Genomic DNA, 22,229 nt, shown 5'->3' with positions numbered 1-22,229 from the left:
ACAACGTCCCTGTGTTTTTGGTCAAAGGACTTTAAGTTTCAAATTATAAGTTTGTATTTTTATACATTTTATCTATCAGAACTTTGATATATTTTAATGTTCCTCTGTTCTGTGACAATGTTATTCCAAGGTGGCATAAATGCACCATTAGTCTCTGTGTCTTCTTTTGTCTTTGTCAGACTATTGTTCTGTATTGTGGAGTATTGTCCTGTCTCTTGTGTTGTCGGTGTTCCAGTTTGTTCCGTGTTTCCTGGTCTTTTGTAATCCTCAGTATTGCTGGAAATATTTTGTATTTTGGAGTAGTTTCTTCAGTTGTATCCATTACTTAATTAAATCTTTGAAGTCAACACAGCTCTGTCTTCTCTGCATTTGGGTCGGCGCCTCGCCACTCCCCTGACAGATCGTGACATAATCTGCCAATTGATGAGTCATTTCAGCTCCAACACAGACAAAATGTCTAACATGTACAGTATGCTGGGTTTTTCCTGCATAGAGGCAATTTTTGGCGCCCCCCAAACAGGATTTAGCCAGCCCCAAAGGAAAAGTACCAGCACCAAAATGACAAGAATTGAGAATAAAAATAGCAATTCACATTCTCTCTAAATCTGTGTAACAACCTTTGAACAAGCAGAACATAAAGTTGAAGATGAATGCTGATCTCAGTTTTATCTCCAGAGTCAGGCTGTACTAGAATTGTTTTCTTGTGGTATTAGTTACTCAAACATAACATACATTTTTGTTAATCAAATTGTCAGAAATTAAAGGAAAATACTTAGATTTCTGTCAAATTAGGTAACACACACTCATTGCTTTTACTGTACGCGGACTGATCACCCCCCCCCCCCCCCCCCCCCCTCGAAAGGCCCATTGTGAGTCAGGAAAAACCCTGAGGGCAAATGAGTTCTTTGAATTTGTGCATGGGTTAAAATCATTAGTAGCATACAATTTAGTTCATATTTCATTCTAGATTATACATGCCTGTATCTGTACACTGAAGGGAGGGTTACTGTTCCTCCTCTCCTCGCTGGCCCTTCCAGATACAGAACCTTCCTAGCACAGTTCCACTGGAAGAGATATTCCTTGCAAAGATGCCTTTAAAAGTTCAGCCGAAGCTAATATGGCTTCTTCAGTCGGAGTAAGTCCTACCAAGTGTCCAATTTTCGAATTTAAACTCCCACAAGACATTCCCAACGGGGAAATCCCCATTAAATAGCAATGTCGCTTTGGAAGATATGATATAAGCTTCAGCTGAAAGTAAAAATGCAATTTACGCAGACTGTTGGATTCAGTCTATCATCTCTTACATAAGAAGAACATAAGGGTTTCTTTACAGCCATTATGAGAAGATGGAATGATAACAGCATTTTATGTATTACACACTATACGTGAATAGTGGATCCAGTGCCTTACACTTGGACATGAAATATGTAAATGAGAGCCATAATAGCCACATGTATTATGTTAGTTGATACCAAATTGATGCACACAGCATCCCGCTGTACCTTGTGCAGTCAACCATTGTGTTGATGTTTTCCTCTGTGCAGGTGCGTGGTCGTTCTCCATCTCTGAGCTAGCAGCACCAGGTGTGGAGGTGGGCCGGCTCACTGCCTCGGATCCTGATCTGGGAGAGAATGCACAGCTGGAGTTCAGTATCCTGGACACCGAAGAGGCTAAGACATTTAATATAAGCGGGAGAGACCAGGAGGCTGTCATTGTGCTGAACAAGGTGAGTGTCGCAGGTACAGGTACCTGATGTTACCATAGGAGGATCTCAAGCCTTTTTGGCTATTAATTTGTTTATTGGACAATTAGTAAAAAAAAAAAAAAACACTTACATGGGCTAGGTTAAAATAAGCGATTCTCCAATTAAAACTGATGTTTGTATGGATGATTTAATATATGTCTTTTCACCATGGATGTATAAGTAAAAAGTACTGTAAACTAACTTGTAGGGGGCAAGTTTTACGATCAACATTTACTAAGGTGAAATATACTTTATTTTTTTTATATGTGAGGGTTGCTTCTTGCTTGTACAATATACAGCATTAGTGGTCTGAGAATCTCTTTTATATCCAAGCAAGATTTGAGTCGTAATCAAATCGGGATTCGGGACCTTGTGAATCAGAATGGAAACGATTCGTGAAATCATTGGTGATTGCGGCCTATGTTGTCGTTAGATATCATCGGTTATGTGTGTGTGCGTGTGCGTGGACCTGCCCCTGGAGATAGTGAAGTACGGCATTAGCGTCATAATACACAATAAAAGAGAAGAGGAAATATCCCGGTTGTCCATTAACAGGCTGAAGGACACTCGTCCTATTATACTAAAACTGGTCCGTTAAGTGAGTTACATACAGTACAACCCTGCCTACACAGAGGGCGTCACAGGGGTATGTTGTCTAAAAGCCTGTGTTTCAGGGACTGGCTTTGGAGTCTGTTTAATGCTATTAGGAACCATATTATTCCAATCATGGGTACACGTCGGTGGTTTTGCTTAAATGGCCACATAATAAGAAAAATATCTAATATGTGACACATCAGGAGTTTAAACAAATTTCCCTTGGTCTGGTGTTGTAAATTAATTGTATTTGGCCGTTTTAACACTTCAGTGCTCCACTCAAATGTTGCTCTGTAGCTGACAGGTTCAATTCCCAAGGCTCCACATAAGCAATTAAAGAGGAACAATGAACTAATAAGCAGCTGGGGAGAAACGGTATAGCCCATTTGAAGTGGCTGCGTTAAAGGCAGCCAGTGTGACTTGTCTTTTTACTTCTAAGCATCAGGCATTCAAAGAACAATTGCTCGGTGACACGTTAAACGGAGGGGTTGATGATGAAAGCAGTAACTCCAACATGTAATACTGTATGGACGTTTTATAGGGAGATAAAAAAAGAATGAGCATGATAAATGGAAATTAATTATGAAGTACTTTGTAGGGGTAGAAATATTCCGCATATGAATCATATATGAAAGGGTTTTAATAAAGTATAAGATGCTTTATTCTTCACCCTACAGCTGCTGGATTATGAGACCCGCAGCTCCTACACTTTCTCCGTGGAAGTGGCCAACCCTATAGTGGATGCGCGGTACCTAAGGAAAGGTCCCTTTAAGGACCAGGCCACCGTCCGGGTCATGGTGCTTAATGCTGAAGAGCCGCCGCGATTCTCCCAGGCTCGCTACCACCTGGACGTGTCTGAGAACTGCCCGCCGGTCTGCTCCGTTGGCCGGGTCTTCGCTGTGGACCCAGACACAGGACAAAGCAGCAACATCAGGTGGTTACTACTTCATCACCAGTGGTGGAATGTAACAAAGTACATTACTTAACTACAAGTTTAAGGCACTTGTAATTCTGTTCTTTTTACGCCACTTTCTACTTCAACTCCACTACTTTTCAGAGGGAAATATTGCATTTATTTCTCCACTACATTCATCCAACAGCTTCAGTTACTTGTACATTTTTCTTGTATATATTTTATGTGGTTGTAGTACTTTTACTTTAGTGTAGGATCTGAATACTTCTTCCACCCCTGTCATTTAATCACTCACTCAGGGCTCTCTTCACTATTTGGGTCTCTGTGTCTTAGGTACTCCATCGATCCCCAGTCGGACCCCGAGGCTCTGTTCCGCATCGCCTCTGACACGGGTTTTATCAGCACGGTCATGGAGTTGGACCGCGAGCAGGAGCAGTGGCATAATATCACTGTCATCGCCACACAGAGGGGTACGTCAGCCCCGGGGCCCCCGGGCTCTCTGAGCAGCAGAGCTTACCACCGTCATCTTTCACAGAAAGCACCGCCCGGAGTCGGGAATACAGAGTGTGCTGTAGAAATGATACCAATTCAGTAATAATTTCCACATTAGTGCCGGTTTCCTTTTCTTTCAGACAATCCAAATCTTGTGTCAAGGGTTGTGGTTGCCATAGAGACACTAGACCAGAATGACAATGCGCCGGAGTTGGACAGGCAGTACACAACATCTGTATGTGACTCCAGCGCCCCCGGTCAGGTCCGTTCTTCTACAGTTTTTGCCAAATATGACATTTAATGTCAGACTTTATTTCTGTTTTCATCCATTCTGGCTCAAGCTCCTTCAAGTGACTATTTTTGTCTTTCTCATTTTTGACTTTAATTTAGCTCTTCTGTTGATAGAAACTGCTACGGCAGAGGCAAACTCACATCATCTTTGTTTACTCAGCTTTGCATTTTCAAGATAGTAGCTTTAGATTTTGAATACATTACGATGGATATTAATAATATTCTGTAAGAGAGATTATTCCTCAAAACTTAACAGCAGTAAAATAAGTTTCCTGTGACTGCTACCCAGTGTTTTGCCAGTTGAATACTTAGTAAAGGCAATTCTGTGTTACCTTATTTGGCAGGAATCTTATTTATTTCTTATTGCTTAGTTATTTCTGACAATTTGATTATCAAAAATGTACACTATGCTTGAGTGTATAAAACCTTAATTAAAAAAACTGGTAATTAACTAAAATAATATGAATATTTAAATGAATCACTGGGAGACTCTGACACAGGCTGACTTTGTAAGTAAAACTGAGATTAGCGCGTATTCATGTTGCTTGGTAAATTGCTCTTATTAGAGAGGATTTGATTGCTATTTTTATTCTCAATTCTTTTTATGTTGGCGCTGGTGATTTTCCTTTGGGGCTGACTTAAACCTCTTTGGGGGGTGCCAGTATATCCTCTATACATACATACTTCTGTGTAGTTCTGTGTAGTAACATGTTTTTTTCCTTTTGATCCTGTTACTGAGCTATCTACTGAAACAGAGCTTCCTGATGTGTGTTATGCAGGTAGTCCAGGTTCTGCGAGCCATTGACAGGGACCATGGAGGGCAAGACACCCCGATCCACTTCAGCATCCCGCCAGAGTCCAGCTCCGCCCTCAACCTCTCCATCAGGGAAACCGGAGGTAGCAGCGATAGGCTCTGTTTTTCTATTTCATACTTAATCCAGAAACACAACACCAGCTAAAACATGTGCGAGCTATGGCCATGTTTGATGTGTCTCTTTTTTTGTCTTTCTGTCTTTTTGTCACATTATCAGGTGTGACAGCCAGCCTGGTGCTCCAGTCCGCCTTGGAGCCCCTCCCTGGCTTCTCCACATCCTCACTTACCCTCTACGTGCCAGTTGTGCTGCGTGACGGAGCCTCGGGTCTGACCAACACTGGCACGGTCACCGTGACCATTTGTCCCTGTCTGCGAGGGGGCATGCAGACGGAGGATAGGGGGAGACAGAGGGACAGGAGATGGGAGAGACACATGGTTTGTCTCCCCATGCCTTCCACCTCGCCGTCTCTCATCTTTAGTTTGGTCACCTTACTGGCCATGCTGGCTTGTGTCACCACTCTGCTGGGTAGGTTTGGTTTGAAGCACAATGAATATCAGTGGTGGATTTACTGAAGTACTTAAGTAAAGTCTGAGGTACTTGTACTTTACTTAACTCTTTTCTTTTCATGCTACTTTCTACTTCTACTCCGCTACATTTCCGAGAGAAATATTCTACTTTTTATTTCACTACATATTTCTATGTATATTGTTTTTTTTGCCTTTAATCAATAGGACAGCTAGGTTAGAAGGGGGGGGGGGGGGGGGGGGTCACATTGCAGACTTGCACCCTGGACCTCCGCGTCAAGCCACAAGCCTTGAAGTACACGTGCGCCGGCACTAACCACTGATCCAACCTGGCCACATGACACCTTTAGTTGCTAGTTACTTTACAATTTAAGATTTTTGCACACAAAACACATGTAGTTTATAAAATACAATATTTTATTATAAACTACCCAACAGTATATGGACCTCCAAGTCTAGCTGAAATGATTAGTCCATTTTAAATGTAGTCGACAGAACTGTTTCGATCGTTTCCAGTTTCTAAAATTTGAGGATTTTTCTACATTGAGTACTTTTAATTTGAATACTTTAAGTACATCTTCCTGAGGATACCTACATACTTTTACTTAAGGCTTTTTACTTGTAACAGAGAATTTTTACAGTGTGGTATTAGTACATTTACTTGAGTAAAAGATCTGAAGACTTCTTCCACCGCTGATGAACATGTTGTGTCAGGTTGCTGCTGTAACGTCTAAAGAGTCCGGGGGTTCACGTGTGTCTTTTTTTGCCCCGTAGTGGTGTGTGCACTCTCGCTGTCATTGCGCCATCAGAAGCGAGACTCCCACTCGCCCTTCGAGGAGGAGGATGTCAGGGAGAACATCATATCCTACGACGACGAGGGGGGAGGGGAAGCCGACACCGCCGCGTTTGACATTACAGCTCTGCAGAGCATGCACAGAATCCAGCACATGCACAACAACAGGAACATGTGAGCTCTTCGCAGAAAATAAATAAATAGAACAAGGCCCACCCTTGCCATGGTGGCGTGTGCGTGTGTGCTTGTTTGTGTCTTCTGGGTTGTGCTTCTCTGACATTTATCTCTTGGCACAGATGGTACACGCAGCAGAATCCGCCGAGGGCCAGGACGTACAGCTGGAGTCGTAACCCGCGCCGCGGCCTGGACCCTCAGCAGAGGCCCGGCTCGGCTCCACTCTACGGACGCCTGTGCTACGGCGTCCACACGCTGCCTGTTCTCAGAGATTACCCGGTCGGGCCACTGGAGGCAGGCCTGCAGCTCACGCAGCTGACCCAGGGGCTCAGCGGCGGTCACATTGGCAGTTCCCTGGTCATCCCGAACCAGTGCACCTTTGAGCCTCTGCGGCGCTCTCCCGAGACGAGCACCGCTAGTTACAACACAGAGCACATGCTGGAGAAGAGCAGGATCACAGACAGAAATGGAGGCAGGGAAGCGAACGCTGCTGACGCGAACGAGAGTCAGGATCAGGCAAAGGTCAGTGACAGTGTTAACACTGACAGATGCAAATGTGTAGCAATCATATGGAGGCAAAGAAAGGCCGAAGGGATCTGAATCTGAAGTGAATAATGTTTCCCAATTAAAACGAAACATTAAATATTCATGCCAAATAAGCACCAATGTGATTCATCAGGGTCTTCCAAATGTCATCAGATTCTGGTTCAAATGTGGTTGGGTGACAGGTCTCTCCCCAGCACAAAGCTTCTTAGGAGCCCTCCACAGAGCTCAGGTACTTTCCCCATTTTATAGTGCAGACATCAGATTTATACATTTTAAAACCGTTTATATATTTTGTCAAACGTCGCCACCCAAGCCCACTCGTGGATTGACGGCAGCCCTTCATTCCTCCATCCTCTCAGAGAATCTGTCTGGCTCTCATTAAACTAGTCTGGACCCAGCTTCTTATGTGCTGATCCATCCCGTTTAGGATGGACCCATCTCCCAGAACCAATAATCTCGGGCTTAATGGAACCTGGGTCCCTGCAATCTGACATAGGTTATCATGTATCCTGGTCCAATTCCTGGACCTTATCACAGGACCATAGGACAGGAAGTAATTAGTCCCGCCCATTTGAAACCAGTGAGAAGGGCTCAGGCATTAAAACACAAATACAGAAATCTGTCATGTGAAATAACTGTTCTATAGTTATTGTGTAAATTAAAATACTACTGAACATTTAGAAATTTACCAGAATGCAGTAAACAAAGTGTTTGATAGGCTTAAAAATTAAAGTTTGCCCCAATAAAACCCAAAGTTATGCCCTTGCATTCAAGCCACATACATTCAGAAAGATGTATTTAAATGTCAACATTAGGTATTCAGTTATGAATACATTTCATGATTTAGAAACTTTGAGTCATTATGGCCTCATTTTGCTTCCACATATCATCCCTGCGTGTGTGTCTGAATAATCTAATACGGCCTTTCTTCTTCTCTTTTACAGATAAATCCACCAACAGAAACAGAGTCGACACCCGCCAACAACGGCGCCAATCTGACCCACAGCGACCCAGCGGAGTCTTCATGCCTGAGTCACACCAGCTCCTCGTCAAACCAGCAAGAGGGGCGCCCGGGCTCATCGCAGACTCAGCTCAGCACCGGAGTCACCAGCTGGACGTTGGACGACGTCGACACGGATTCCTCCATTCCCTCAGTTTCCGAGCAAAATTACACAAACGGCAGCGAAATCAACTCTGTGAACCCTGCTGTTTACCTGAAAGGAGACACGTACAGCATTGTGGGCTCGCTGAATCCAAACAGCAGAGGGACGTGCATGAACGGGACTGGTGGCGGGGGGTTGTACCCAGCGGGACTACAGCTACTGAACATGTGCAGACTCCAGAGAAAGGAGCAGCCTTTGCCCTTACCCGGGGGGATGTTTGGCGACAGCAGAGGCTGGGCGTTCGGGGCGGAGCCTGCGAGAGCAGAAGCCTCCAACCCGCAGCCCCTCCACATGGAAGAGCTCCTGAACATCCGCCTGGATCAGGTGACCTTTGACCTGACGCAGCCGCCCTATGACTCGCTGCAGACTTACGAGTTTGAGGGCCGTGACTCACGGGCTGAGTCACTGAGTTCGCTGGAGAGCGACGGAGAGAAGGACGACGGGGGGGTGGTGGGAGGGATGGAGGAGTTAAACCAGAAGTTTCAGAGGCTGGTGGAGATCATCAGAGAGAGGGAGAAGGAGAAGGATGGAGAGGGAGAGGGAGAGACGGCAGAGGACACACTCACTCTCGATGAGACTCATAAACAAAATGAGGACAAAGAGAAAGAACAGCAGAGATGGGATTTCTAGACTGCAGTAAAAAGAAAAACAAGTTCCAGAGAGGAGAAGCCTATTAACAGTGATGGATTTTTAACACAGCAGGGGGCAGAACACAGAGCGCCTCCCAGAGATCTTCTTGTCCCCCTCCAACCTGCCGGGAAGAGAAAAAAAAAGACCGCTGACAGTGGTAGAGACGAGATTTGTGGAGGAATCAAGTGCACAGCGTATAGTTTTCACCTTCACTATGTTTATAAAGGCATATGGAATCTGTCACTTTTCACACTTCTCTTGTAAGGGACATAAATAATGCACTCAGGCTTTCAAAGCTATAGTTATGAAAAATTCACTTCTTTTTTTTTTGAAATATTGATTCTGAGCCCTGAAAGCTGAATTGTTTGAAAAAAAAATAGGCCTCATCAAATATTGACCACAATTGTGATATTTAATACTGATAGTTTAATAGGGGCACACTCACTGGAAATCCTTGGAATTTGAATGGGACATGGTCATCTTATTGGAGAGCATGAGAACCACACAAGTGTACGGTACTGAAAACCCGGCCCTGCCATGTGTTCACACCGCCTCCCCGATGAGTCCAACTGTATACATCGATATTCTGTAGCTTTGTAGAGTGAGTTCAACTCCAGCAAGTAGTCACCATCACGGTAGTGAAACCTGCTCACTATGCAATTTACACTCAGTTAGAAATGGTTAGACTGTCACTGTCTAAGACTTGTGAACTGTTGTTAAAGTACAGTAAACAATGTCCACATGTAGATACATATCCACTCCTGCTTCAGTGGTTATTGCTCATGAGTGGACAATTAATTGGGGGGGAGGGGGTTATTTACTGGAGTCCACACAGGAAATTAAGCATCTGATTTTCCAGGTATTAAACAGTTGCAGACATAAGCTTACAATGTACAATGTTCCTCGAAATGTCACCCACGCAAGATTAATTAAAATTCGCCATTGTGTTTGCGTTTGCTCGTCTAGAATTATCTCCAAAGGCTTGTTTGTCTCCCACCTTTTAAAGAGACAAATTAGACAAAGGCCATTATGCGGTGCAGAACACACAGGCATTGTTCTCGTGATGAGCCCAGAGCACAGAGGCAACCGCAAAACAATCATTTACTCCCAGAATGTGTAATGTTATTCAGTGACAATGATTCATATCTGTAGCATTTTCAAAGCTCATTTCTTATTCAGAAGCTATCAGGATGAGTTATTAAAAATAATGACATTATTTTCAATAATATGATGAAATGTATTTGACTTTCTGCAATTATTCCTCGCTTCCTATCTTCCACTACAGTGGGAATTTAGGTCTTAATCAGCTGCTGTTCTAATGAGATTGCAGTGCTTTCAAAGTAAATATGACAGAAAATCTTTGGCGTTCTGACAAGAAAGATGAGGTGTAAAAAGAAAAAGAAAAAAAAGACTCCTCAGGCAAAAGAAGGAAATGCAGGGGGAAATGAGTGGGTTATTACATGAAGAACTAGTCATCAGCATATTATCAGCTCACAGTGGGTATCTTCTGGCAGAATGCTAACTACCACAGAAATGATCAAGATCCAGACGCATCCCCACCCTAGAGATCAGGAACAGACTTCATCTCACAACCTACTAAATATAGTCGCAACGTGAAAGACTTTCTGTCTTGCCACTTCAAAAAAAAATAGACACAAATAAAATAATGGGAAATTAAAATATGTTTGAAATTCAAATGTGTAAAAGGCAGATTGCCATTCACGTGCACTTAAAAGTGAAGAGAAGTAGAGGACACAGCGGCGGTGCAGGCGGAGGCAGCTGACGGTGCGATGGCTCCACCTAAAGTCACACACGTGCACTGCAACGTCACCTCAGCCGGGGGTCTTCACGGTTTAAACCTAGGACCAGAGATTAATCAGGGACCCCCTACTACATATATTGTAGAAAATGAAGTTGCATATTAAGTTATTAAGTTGCGCAGGAAAAGTGTTGGGAAAGGATGGAGGGTCATTTATTTTTATTTTTTTCAAAGTATGTTTATTGCGCAAACCTCATCAATTATTACAGGCTGTATTGGGAATAATAAATGTAGCAGGTTTGACATTTTTCTTGCTCTTTAAAACAGAACAAAGACACAGCCATTCCCCCCCATTCCCCCCCCTCCACCACGCTTTAACCACACTGAGCATGTATCTTCCATTTGTCTAACTTGCCCACCCATCTCCCTCCCTCAAGAAGGAAAACAAAATAGAATATATATAAAAAAATGTACAATAGTAATAATAATATTGATAAAAATAAAAAAGGGAAAATTGGGGGAGGGGGGTCAGGATAGATGGTTTGGATTAGAAAGGAGCGGGTCCCAGGTTTTATGAAATTTCTTCAGGGATCCTCTGACAGTCTGTTTGATTTTTTTCTAGGTGTAAAAATGACATAACATCTAACCAGGAAGTTGTGCTGGGCGGCTTCGGGCTCTTCCACTGTAGCAGTATTTGATGTTTGGCTATCGGAGCGGCAAATGCAATAACATCAGCCTGCGGGGGGGTAATTCCAACTGTTCTTATAGCTGTATATCTCCAGCCTACAGTTGTGCCACCTTACTTCATTCTGCATCCAAACAGACAGCAACACTACATTCAAGTTTGTAAAATAGGTGTTACATAATGAGAGAATGGGTGTTGAGCTTGAGGGTTGATGATGTATACATGAATATGTTGAGAATATTTATTTTAATACCTTTGTATTGGCCTTAGTTACTACACATTAATGTAGTCCAAGTTTAATATGCAACTCAATTTTATACAATATGTAGTAAACTTTGAAGACCACTGCCTTTTTGCAAAATCCCTAATTAGCTCATCTTGAATGTGTGGTTCCCATAATGTCAGGAGCCCATACAGGTCGAAGAATATATGGGAGGGCCACAGGTTGATTACCAGGATTGGAAAGCAAAAACACAAATTTATTTGTCTTGATTTTCCTTTAAACTTTGCTTTACATTTCTTATTACTGGAAATGTTAACGTCTTCAGGTCTCTACACACTCTTCACATGAAACAAGAGGAAACCCGTGAAGTCCAATCCTCATCTTGAACTAAAGAAAGTCGACAAATGTCACGTACGCAGATTCCACAGATCTGTGTGTACGAGGAGGCTGCTGTGCCGTTCTGACACTCAGAACCATTCACATAAATGTGCTCATGAGCTCGACCACTGTTCATTTCAACAATCATTTCATTACTGCAACATGGCATTTCATTTAGGGATGCTGCTGGTACACTGCAGCTGGCTGCAGACTGTAGTCTGGGACCGTTGTGTAGCCTAATGTATTGTAGTGATTATACTGTACTGTATGTTCAATGCATACAGAAAATATTCACAGCGCTTCACTTTTTCCACATTATGGCAGCAATAACAGCCTCAAGTTTTTTCGGAATATGAAACCACGAGCTTAGCACACCTGTCTTTGGCCAGTTTGGCCCATTCCTCTTTACAGAAGACCTTGAGCTCCATCAGGTTGGAAGGGGAGCATCGGTGCAGAGATGTTCAGGTCTGGGCTCCGGCCGGGCCGCTCTAGGACCTTCAAAGAGTTGTTCTGAAGCCACTGCTTCGATGAGAGGTTGCCCCATTCTGAGGTCAAGAGTGCTCTGGAGCAGGTCTTCTTCCAGGATGTCTCTGCATGGCTACATTCATCTTTTCCTCAATCCTGACTAGTCTCCCAGTTCCTGCTGCTGAAACCCCCCCCCCCCCCCCCCCCCCATAGCACGATGCTGCCCCCACCATGCTACACTGTAGTGATGGTATCGTCCAGGTGGTGAGCGGTGCCTGGTGTCCTCCAAACTTAACGCTTGGCATTCACGCCAAAGAGTCTGATTGTCTCATCAGACCAGAGAATTCAGTTTCTCCTGGTCTGAGAGTCCTTCCGGTGCCCCCTGGTAGACTCCAGGCGGGCTGCCATGTGCCTTCTTACTAAGGACTGGCTTCCGTCTGGCCACCATACAGGCTGCAGCTGCAGCGATGGTCGTCCTTCTGAGGAACCCTGGAGCTCTGTCAGAGGGACCATTGGGTTATTGGTCAACCCCCTAACTAAAGCCATTCTCCCCTGATCACTCTGTTTAGAGGGACAACCAGCTCTAGGAAGTATCCTGGTGGTTCCGTCTTCTTCCATTTAGGGAGGACAGAGGCCACTGTGCTCTTTGGGACCTTTAGATTTACAGAAGTTCCCTTCGGGGATTAATAAAGTAATTCTGATTCTGATTCGGGTAAACGCAGCCAACATGTCTTTGGACCCTTCCCCAGATCTGGGGCTCCAGACCATACTGTCTCGGAGGTCTACAGACCATTTCTTCAACCTGATGCTTGTTTGTGGTCCGACGTGCACTGATCGCTGTGAGACCTTATATAGACAGGTGTGTGTCATGTCCAACCAACTGGATTTACCACAGGTGGACTCCATTTAAGATGCAGAAACACATCAAGGATGATCAGTGGAAACAGAATGAGCTCAGCTTTGAGCTTAATCGCAAAGACTGTGAATACTGATGTACACAGGATTTTTTTTTCTTCTTTTTTTTTAAATAAATTTGCAAAAATTTCCAAAAACATGTTTTCAAGTTGTCATTATGGGGTATTTTGTGTAAAATTTTGAGGGAAAGAAATAAATTAAATCTATTTTGGAATAAGGCTGTAACATGACGAAATGTGGGAAAAGTGAAGCACTGTGAATAATTTCCGTATGCACTATATAGTATATATATATATATATATATATATATATATATATATATATTGGCCAAACTCTGCCTTTGGAGGAGGGGGGCATAGTATAGTGGGGGGTTCTGGTAGTCCTTCTCAAGGGAAGTTTTGAGCATCAACAACTTAATTTTCTGTATTCTTATACATACATGCTATTTATGCACCAGTTTAGAGGGGAAATCCCTTTATTAACCCTATGTGAAGAAGGAAAACACAGATGACAATTCAAAATGTATCAATATTATCAGAGAAAGTAAGTTGTTGCATGCCAGTATGCATTTTTAAGTGGGAATATGGAAATCCTAAAGCTTTCTTAGTGCGAATACCAGCGTATCATGTAGACGACGCGGCTGGTCTGGGACAACGGCAGCAAACTAAATAATGGTAGCCATGTGGAAACAGCTGGGCTCCATTTTGATTTCATCACATCAGGAAAATAAAGCACAGAACCAATCTGCTCAGCCACTGTTCTCAATGAGAAAAATATACATCTAGATATTATTTATTCTATATCATAAAAAGGGTTACAAATATCATTTTATAATCAAAAATCCAGTTTTGCATACACACATTTGACTGTAATTAGCTGCAAATGTGCCCTTAAGTACATGGGACCCGTTTCTTGCTGGTTTACATCCCAGTATCACACACACACACACACACACACACACCCTCTCACACAGATCTTTGATTAATCATCCCCCATGCTGAAAATGTACACATTTATCATCAAAAGATTACAAGTGCTTGTGTCTTTTTAAGGCAGCAGATTAAGAAATGTTCAGCACATTTCCTCACCTAAAAAAAAGAAAAAAATACATGAAACTATTTAAATGACCTACTGTAAGATTGAGAAATTGCAACTTTAAAATGATTTTGCTTGTTCAGTATAACTGCAATAAAAGTCCCTTTTTGCTTACATGGAAGTGTTTTGCATGCGCTCGTCATCTGAGAATGACGTGTTGTAAACACCGTCACTCACAGTGCCATTTTCCACCGTTTTCACACGTGTATCTTCTTCATCATCCTCCTCTTCACTTTTCTCGTTCTTTTTGCTAGAAGAAGAAGAAGAAAACAGAATCAGGTGATCCCAGTCCCAAAACGATGAATATAGTCCACCTGCAGACATCTGCTCACCGTTTCTTTTGGAGCACAGAGGTCCCGAGCAGAACGATGATGCCAGCACCCACGACACCCATGATCACCCCGAACACAATGAGCCACGGGGGGGTGTCGGGGACGACTGGTGCTGCCAGGGTGGGGGGGATGCCGATGAACTCCAGCGTTTTATCTGTCAGCAGAAAGGCGCTGTTGATGCGGTTCCTGGACTTTCTATTGGAAAAAATCAAAAGTTAGGATTTAAAAATGGAACACTGGCTCTTCTCAGGCCAATGTGTCCGTCACATGTCAACTTGTGGCACAACAATTTACTGAATGTTTAAATTTTATTGGAACCAACGGTGATGCAATGACTCAACAATATCCTTAGTCCTTGGGTCACCCTGTCATTTCAAACTGGAAAACTTCCAAAGGTCAGAGGTCAGGCGGCATCACACCGGGTGGGAATCTTCACTGATCGCCCGATTCGATTACGATAATCATGTCAGCGACTCGATATAATATCTCGATGCATCACGATGCGTCAAATACTTTTTTCTATTAAAGCCATTGTGGGTATTTGACTTGACAGATAAGATACTGTTTAGTTCAATATGATAAAGTTTTCTATAGTACTTCATACGGTTATGCTTTCATCCAAAAATACAAGTAGTAAGATATAAACAATCTTTCTTATTTAGCAAAGTCTGAACAAGGCAGACAGCACACACACACACACACACACACACACACACACACACTTCATTGCTTTTCAAGCTTCAAAAAACAAAACAATCTGCAGTGCTTTAGTACTCAATAAAGTAGATAGCATTTGACATAAAGCCTGGGTTATCCCATATGTACTGCAGGTCCATCTAAATACCTTTTTGAGCATGTTAGCAAAATTAAATGATAACATGTTAGCATAATAACACATTATGTTACAGTACATAAACCCAACAGTTGAACTAATACAACATGCGCGAGTTCCAATAACAGGAGTTTTACTGCTCCAGCCTTACTTGGTCTATGACCAGCTAATGTTGGCTAATATTTGCTAGATATGGATGTCTAACGGACAGTCTCCTTTGATTGGCCTTTGTATGGAAATCAATGTTGACTTGTCAAAGTTGGAAAAGCACAGTGTAAAAAAAAATAATCATTTAGCTGCACTGTGAACCCCAAACCTGTGTGTCGTTGTTTTCATATGTCAATGTGTGGTATAATTTCTTAATTTTTAATTTTTTTTAAATGTCCTTAGACATACACCACATATCAATATCCTGTGTATTTGTACTTGGAAAAACAATACAAAAAGCACAAAAAACCTTTAAGGCAACGGGTTTCCATGCAAATTTCTAGAAAAATCAACTAATTCAGGATAACAGTGTGCCAGCTTGAGTATTGCATTTATGTATAACTTGGAAAATATAATTTCTTACTTATGAACCCCATAAGTCGTCTTGGTGCTACTATTTCTGGGGTCAATGATTAAAAAATACTGCAATCAATAAACAGCTTCACTTACAGTGTCCAGTAATACAGTAGCAGCTATGACCCCCACATATTAAAGCGCCCATATTATCCTCATTTTCAGGTTCATAATTTTGAGGTTGTACCAGAATTCGTTTCCATGGTTTTATTTTTAAAAAACACCAGCTTTTTGTTGTACTGCACGTTGCTGCAGATCCTGTTTTTACCCTGTGTGGTTAGGTCTCCGTTTTAGCTCCAGAGTGAGACATCTCACTAGTTTTAGCTCCAGAGTGAGACATCCTCCTTCTATCCTATCTTTGTTGGGAGCTGCACATGCTCAGTAGCTCGGTAAGATCCGTCAGCTGATAACTCTTTCTCCAGCTTTGGTCAGTGCAAGGCATGATCAGCTGGGAGACTTCTTCTAGACCAGGGCCACTAGTGGAATACCTGCACAACAGGGACAGGAAGTAAAACAGGGACCGGAAGTCCTTCTTTTGGAGATTCTGGTCAACTAGTGGCTGTTGGAGCAGTGTTTTCCATTGAGCTAGCATGCTACGGTTAGCCACCTCGTCTCGGCTAGTGACGTAGAAAGCCGTGCAGATGTTGACCAGCTCACCCGGACACGGAAGACAGAGGACATGCAGAAACCTCATCAAATCTTTGCACACAGGATTTACAGTAAATCAGAGCAGCGTTGTTATGGAACCCACGTAACTCCTAGGCAAGCCCCGCCCTTCATCTGCATTCTCACTCTAGGATTGGCCAAGCGTCCATGCTTACGCTAGGTAACGTTACCTGATGTGTTCAGGTCCTCGGACTACTTGGCTATCCTAACCTTAACCATTGTGTTGTCCTCGGGTCAAATTTAACCCCTTTTGAAAGAAAAAAAATCTTTAACAGAAAAGTGTCTTTCAACCAAATTTTCAGAAAAATAATGCGTCTTGTTCCACACAACGCTCTTCAATGTTTTTGTTTTATTTAGTTTTTAATTTGGATGTTTTATTCAATTTCATAGCATTCAAAAAAAAATTTTTATGAAAGACCATTCAAAGATAGGACTAAAATGTCAAGAAAAAAGCTTTAGTGGGGGCAAAAAAAAACAAAAAACGTCAAAAGGCGCAGAGAAATATTGAGAACAACATCAGGGGGAAAAGCAACACCGGTTTGGAAAAAGGCGACAAAAACGTAAAAAAAAAGGTTTCAATTTTGACCCAGAAAACCCAAAAGTTGTACGGTCGACAGGAAGACAACACAAGGTTAAGCACTCAAGGTCAAATTTTTTTTGTTAGTTTTTTTTCATATATAATTTATAAATCCCACAAGGGGAAACTACACTTTACACTCTGTTGTTATTACACACATGCACCATGTGTGGGCTTGGGGGCTGCCCATGGAATGGCACCCCAAGTAGTTGGGGGGGTTTGGTGCCTTGCTTAAGAGCACCTTGGCAGTGCCTGGGAGGTGAACTGGCACCTCTCCAGCTACCAGTCCACCACCATACTCAAGTCCGTACGGGGACTTAAACCAGCGACCCTCCGGTTCCCATCCCAACTCCCTACGGACTGCGCCACTTCCCCCCCAAATGGCCAACCCCAACCAATGGGGTCTGCTTCGCAGGGCGGGTCCTGCCTAGACGTTCCGTGGGATCAAAAATAACGCGTCCCTGGACCACGAGTACCTCACAGCCTCCTCCACCTCTTCTCTCTTAACCAGCTGGGAGGGGTCCAGCGGCGACGTCACCACGAACCAGAAGGACACTCTGGGCGTCTCGTCACACACAACGATGTTGGACACACTGGTGAGGTTTCACGAGACAATAAAGACCGCATCAGTGTCATAATCACATGCTCATAAAACATGAGTCACTGACTTCATTACGGTAAAAAGGGATCATATTCACAGTTTTATAGTTATTGTGCCTGTTTCATGTACACAGAGAAGTATTCTTGAACTTTGGATCGTATGTTTCTTAAACCAAACAGCATAAGAGGACACACAAAGGTTTTCTTACTCGAACATCTGGCCGTTGAAGCGAGTCCTCATGGCAAAAGCCAGAGTTGCTCGGAAGAGGAACATTTCATTTTCATTCCAAACATACTGCAAAAAAAACATGGACAGACCGTTTTTTTTTTTTTTAGGAAAGACATTTATGGTTAATTGGTCACCAGATGGACCTTGTCCTTGTAAGTATAGTCTGTCACACATACACACTTTGAGTGTATTCTAGACAGTTGTCAGCATAATACTTGTTTTTAAGGGTAGCTGTTTGCATGAATAACACAGTATGATAACAGTATGGGAACAGCATGTGACATAGGGAAAGAGATTGTACTGATGTTTAGATGTTTAGATGTTTTGATGGTTTAGCAGATGAATATGTAAATGTATACATACAGCTTCATCTCCCAGCGCGGTTTTGATGCTGAGTCGGACTTTGGAGCCATTGGAAGCATCTTTAAAGATAAAACATATTTAAATTCACTCATGCACAGTAAGCTTCATGTTTTCATTTCCTCATAAAGTTCTAGAAAGCCAGCATGTATTATAACAGAATTATAGTCGACGTCACATGTAAGCCATGTTGTTGAGTTATGAGTCTAATCTGATTTTGTTTCAGATGACAAGCCACATTCCAAACCTGAGAAGCAACAAAGAAATACATCTCGACTGTTGGCGCCATGTAACAACGCCTGTGTTTTTTTTTTTTATCTTAGTGGGATAACTTGTGAAAACAGAAGAAGATGTTGAGTTTGGTCCCTTACCTGGTGTACAGAGCTGTGCCAAAGCAGATGGCAAACAAAGCAGGACTAAGATCTTTTCCAACATCTCCCCGGAGAACAAGAAGCAAAATAATCAAACGGTGGTAAGGCTTGATGGAAACTCCCATACATCAGTGATTTGAGGAGGTCAGCAGAGGAACTTGATTGGATGACGCCTGAGGTTAATGGTTAAGCCAGGACACGCCTCCACTAACCAGTCGTCTCACCCTGGCGGCCCACCCACGCTGTACAACGTGAAGACTGGGAAGTGGATGCTGCAGCGAAGGTGCTGCTGTTTGTTCAAGCCTCCAAGGAGCCGAACAGATTTGCACATGTGAGAGAGGCCGACCTCTCGGGGAGAACAACACTCAGCCTGCGTCTGTTTACTCAGCAAAGTACAGTGTGTGATCTGCTGTGTGTATTATAAACGTAGCACTATTTCCCCCTTTTGTTTGTGGTATGAAAACAGGAATGCGCAGATTGTGTCAAACTGAGTGGGAAGGGGTGAAGCATTGAACCAAATCTGCTCATTAGTTAAAGATAAGAGCATTCCTCTTGGGCAAAAGACGGATTTGGGACACAGGTTACAGGATGTGGACGGTGTGCACTAATAAATAGCACACAATGACCCAAAAGTACTAGTACATGTCAGACTAAGTTATTTTGCCAAATGTATTATTAATGTGCCAAATCTTGATGTACTTCCCCGTCTCTACTAAAACATGTTGATCAGGCCTTATCTATAGCTTTAATCTCCCATAGCTGAGCTTCTTAACCCATAACAGACAATAGAAAATGAGAGTGAACATTCTTGTCAATGTAAGGTTAATCATCCCTGCCGTGCTGACAATCACGCTTACAATTTGGTTAATTGTTCAACCACTTCGTGGTGAAGGAGGCCTGACGAGGCCGTTTATGAGAAACTAAGTTGACACAGGGCACTGGAAGCCAAGTCTCTCTCTCTCTCTCTCTCTCTCTCTCTCTCTCTAATGATAGCAGCCTATGTTGACCATTTCAAATCCAGTGTTGACCACATTAAACTGAGCATGTGGCCTTCCATAAGGGATGTTTTTCTAATAGAAACCGACAACACCCGGCATGAAAACAACGTTTCAGTACAGTGTGAACACAGTTATCACAGCCCTGCCTTTATCTTTTTTATATGATTGGTTACAGTAAAGAAATAGGAAATAAAAACACAATGTTTTTTTGTGTTGGGCTGTCCCTTTTTATCCAAATGAGCCTGATAAGGAAGAAGAACAGAATGGACTAAGGGAACGGAGGTAACAATATGTAGTTTTTTTTCAAAACTTAAGGGGGGGGCTTTTAAAAACCCTTCCACTCATTCCTTTTGCTTTTCAGTTGCTCCCATGAGTCCCCTGTCCTGCTGTTTCTGCAGAAGCTGCACGCATATCCCTGGACAGATGAGGGCAGCAGAGGCGTTTAAGGAACATTAGGACTTGGCTTTAGTAGACAGTAATAATGACTCACATTCATTACGCTTCTTTCTTTAAAACATCTATCAAATGACCAGGAGTGCTGTCTTTGGCCCCAGCTGTGTTAGATAACCGACTGGTTTCACTGTTGCAAGTTGGGCTGTAGACCTACAATATGATATACACTTACAGTATGGCATTAACTCTTCTGTTACAGAAAAGCAGTGGGGGGGGGGGGGCGTTTTTTAAGGACAATTACTAAAGTACTGTACATACTTGAGTATTTAAATTGTGTGCTCCTTTAAATTTCTACTTCATATTGTTCTTTTTACCCCACTACATTTGTTGTCTAACCTGTCTAACATCTAATAAATGCCCCACAAAATCTTTTTAAAAACAGAACAAACAAAAAAAGAACTTCTATGTTCCAATATGTGATGCCTTACAAGAAAGCAGTGTCTGGTTAGGGTCCCTCGACACATTACATATGCGTTGAGTTTTTAGCAGATGCACCTAGGAGGGATTTCCCCCCCCCCCCCCCCATGGACTTATCCAAAGAAAACAAAGAATATTATAGTATTTTTGTAAAGATGTGAGAATATGGAATTTATGCAGCAAAAATTAGTTTTTCCTTCTTCCCTGCCTCTTTAATCCTCTTATGACCCCTCAGATTTATTTTGTGACCCGACCCCTAATTTGGAAAGTACTGGACCAGGGACCCCGATTATTAAGGGCTTTCAAAATAACTTCACATTTGAGTCATTTACCCTCAGTCTGCACCGGCAACTCAATGGGGCAAATGTTCTACTACTGGGGAATATCTGTGTGAACTCTGCTCCAGCATAGTGGAACAAAAACAGCTTTCCAGATTAGTAATGATGTTTACACCAACGTCCTACCCTAACTATATGTATCATGTAAAAATAGCAACACCTGACAATTGTTGCCCCTCTTCAGGGGGCAGGAGTGAAAATGAGTCATCCTCATCATCTGCCGTGTTCCGGTTCCCCAATGATTAACACAAATCCAAATAGGATGTAGGCTCTACTCATTTCTTAAATGGTGTATCATTTTTAGGCATTCTATTATCAAATGGCTTAAAAAATAGTGCATATAGCTGTTGAAGCATTACCCCCCCCAGCCCCGAATGTTAATATCGTACTATAAAATATCCTTCACAGGGGACATTTTACTGCAGAAAAATGATATTGTTACTTAATGCGGGCTATGTTGTGCTGATCATAATTCTGTATCAATATATGGTTTTGAACGCAGGACTTTTGCCTCCAATGGAGTATTTTTACTTTACAGCATATTGACACTTTTTTGAATAAAAGACCTGAATACTTCTTCCACCAATGCAGACGAGTGTAAATGAAAACAGTGACTTTCAAAATGGCTTCTCTGTCTTTCCTTTGAACATGTTTAAGGGCTTCCTGCTCTACATAGATTTTTATTATCTGAATTTGTATAGAAGTTACATCATAAAAAAAGAACACAATCACTTAGAAAAATCAACATAACCCGTCAGACACACCGCTCCATATCCGTATAAAAACACAACCCAATCTTAAATATGACATGCAGACATTTGTTTCAATGTTCCAAATGCAAGAAGTGTCCCCTGTGTCCCTCTGTTTGGCGTCAGTTAAAGCCATCATAATGACATGTTTGGTATAAATGAACACACATTTCTGCATAGGCCTAACATTTCTAACATGACAGCATGACAGGTGGGACCATACTAGTCACAAAGATATGAGTCATGTGGTTGTGACTACATCCTGGCAGTTTGAAATATAGATTGTGAATGCATTAAATGCCACCTAAGGCTTTCTCATTGTTGCCTGCCATTAAGCGATGGCAGCAGGATGGCAGCCTCTTGTTCCTCAGACAATGCCTGTCCCTCCTTCCTGTGCTCTACCGCCCCCAGCAGGCTCGGGCCGGTACTGCTACAACCACCACCGGCCGTGATAGGCAGCTGGAGCGGATGAGCCTGAACCGACGGCCCGAGCAGTCACTGTTGTCCGCACAGGGATCGCTCTTCTCGGAGGTGACACCGCCTTCCT

At 42.7% G+C, this 22,229-nt stretch overlaps 2 protein-coding genes and 1 long non-coding RNA gene across 4 annotated transcripts in view; 1 reads left to right on the top strand and 2 right to left on the bottom strand.

Moving 5' to 3' along the window:
* LOC117950073 (cadherin-24) overlaps nucleotides 1-10,334 on the top strand; it is a 24,292-nt gene extending 13,958 nt beyond the window's left edge. Inside the window, exons 6-14 of the mRNA XM_034880768.1 lie at nucleotides 1,545-1,726; nucleotides 3,016-3,272; nucleotides 3,585-3,721; nucleotides 3,884-4,005; nucleotides 4,814-4,931; nucleotides 5,066-5,374; nucleotides 6,148-6,340; nucleotides 6,463-6,862; nucleotides 7,831-10,334. Coding sequence (XP_034736659.1) covers nucleotides 1,545-1,726; nucleotides 3,016-3,272; nucleotides 3,585-3,721; nucleotides 3,884-4,005; nucleotides 4,814-4,931; nucleotides 5,066-5,374; nucleotides 6,148-6,340; nucleotides 6,463-6,862; nucleotides 7,831-8,679 — 2,567 coding nt within the window. The 3' untranslated portion in view covers nucleotides 8,680-10,334. The remainder of the gene's footprint in view (nucleotides 1-1,544; nucleotides 1,727-3,015; nucleotides 3,273-3,584; nucleotides 3,722-3,883; nucleotides 4,006-4,813; nucleotides 4,932-5,065; nucleotides 5,375-6,147; nucleotides 6,341-6,462; nucleotides 6,863-7,830) is intronic.
* The window catches only part of cltrn (collectrin, amino acid transport regulator), a 30,599-nt gene extending 11,631 nt beyond the window's left edge, over nucleotides 1-18,968 (bottom strand). The window contains exons 1-7 of one of the 2 annotated variants that reach the window (XM_034880848.1): nucleotides 18,728-18,968; nucleotides 18,360-18,418; nucleotides 17,977-18,062; nucleotides 17,644-17,760; nucleotides 14,532-14,726; nucleotides 14,334-14,449; nucleotides 8,080-8,089 (exon numbers count right to left, since the gene is read on the bottom strand). In XM_034880848.1, the coding sequence (XP_034736739.1) occupies nucleotides 8,080-8,089; nucleotides 14,334-14,449; nucleotides 14,532-14,726; nucleotides 17,644-17,760; nucleotides 17,977-18,062; nucleotides 18,360-18,418; nucleotides 18,728-18,791 (647 nt within the window). In that variant the 5' untranslated portion in view covers nucleotides 18,792-18,968. Of the gene's footprint in view, nucleotides 1-8,079; nucleotides 8,090-14,058; nucleotides 14,193-14,314; nucleotides 14,450-14,531; nucleotides 14,727-17,643; nucleotides 17,761-17,976; nucleotides 18,063-18,359; nucleotides 18,419-18,727 lie in introns of those variants that run through there. The other variant, XM_034880849.1, reaches the window with a different exon arrangement.
* Nucleotides 18,969-21,217: 2,249 nt separating this feature from the next.
* LOC117950121 overlaps nucleotides 21,218-22,229 on the bottom strand; it is a 24,505-nt gene continuing 23,493 nt past the window's right edge. The window contains exon 4 of the long non-coding RNA XR_004657815.1: nucleotides 21,218-21,277. This is a non-coding gene — a long non-coding RNA (uncharacterized LOC117950121). The remainder of the gene's footprint in view (nucleotides 21,278-22,229) is intronic.

Source organism: Etheostoma cragini, chromosome 9 (assembly GCF_013103735.1).
Source record: "Etheostoma cragini isolate CJK2018 chromosome 9, CSU_Ecrag_1.0, whole genome shotgun sequence".
NCBI classification, from domain to species: Eukaryota; Metazoa; Chordata; class Actinopteri; order Perciformes; family Percidae; genus Etheostoma; species Etheostoma cragini.
Note: the sequence above shows the minus strand (reverse complement) of the source record. Positions and strands in the feature narration are given on the sequence as shown.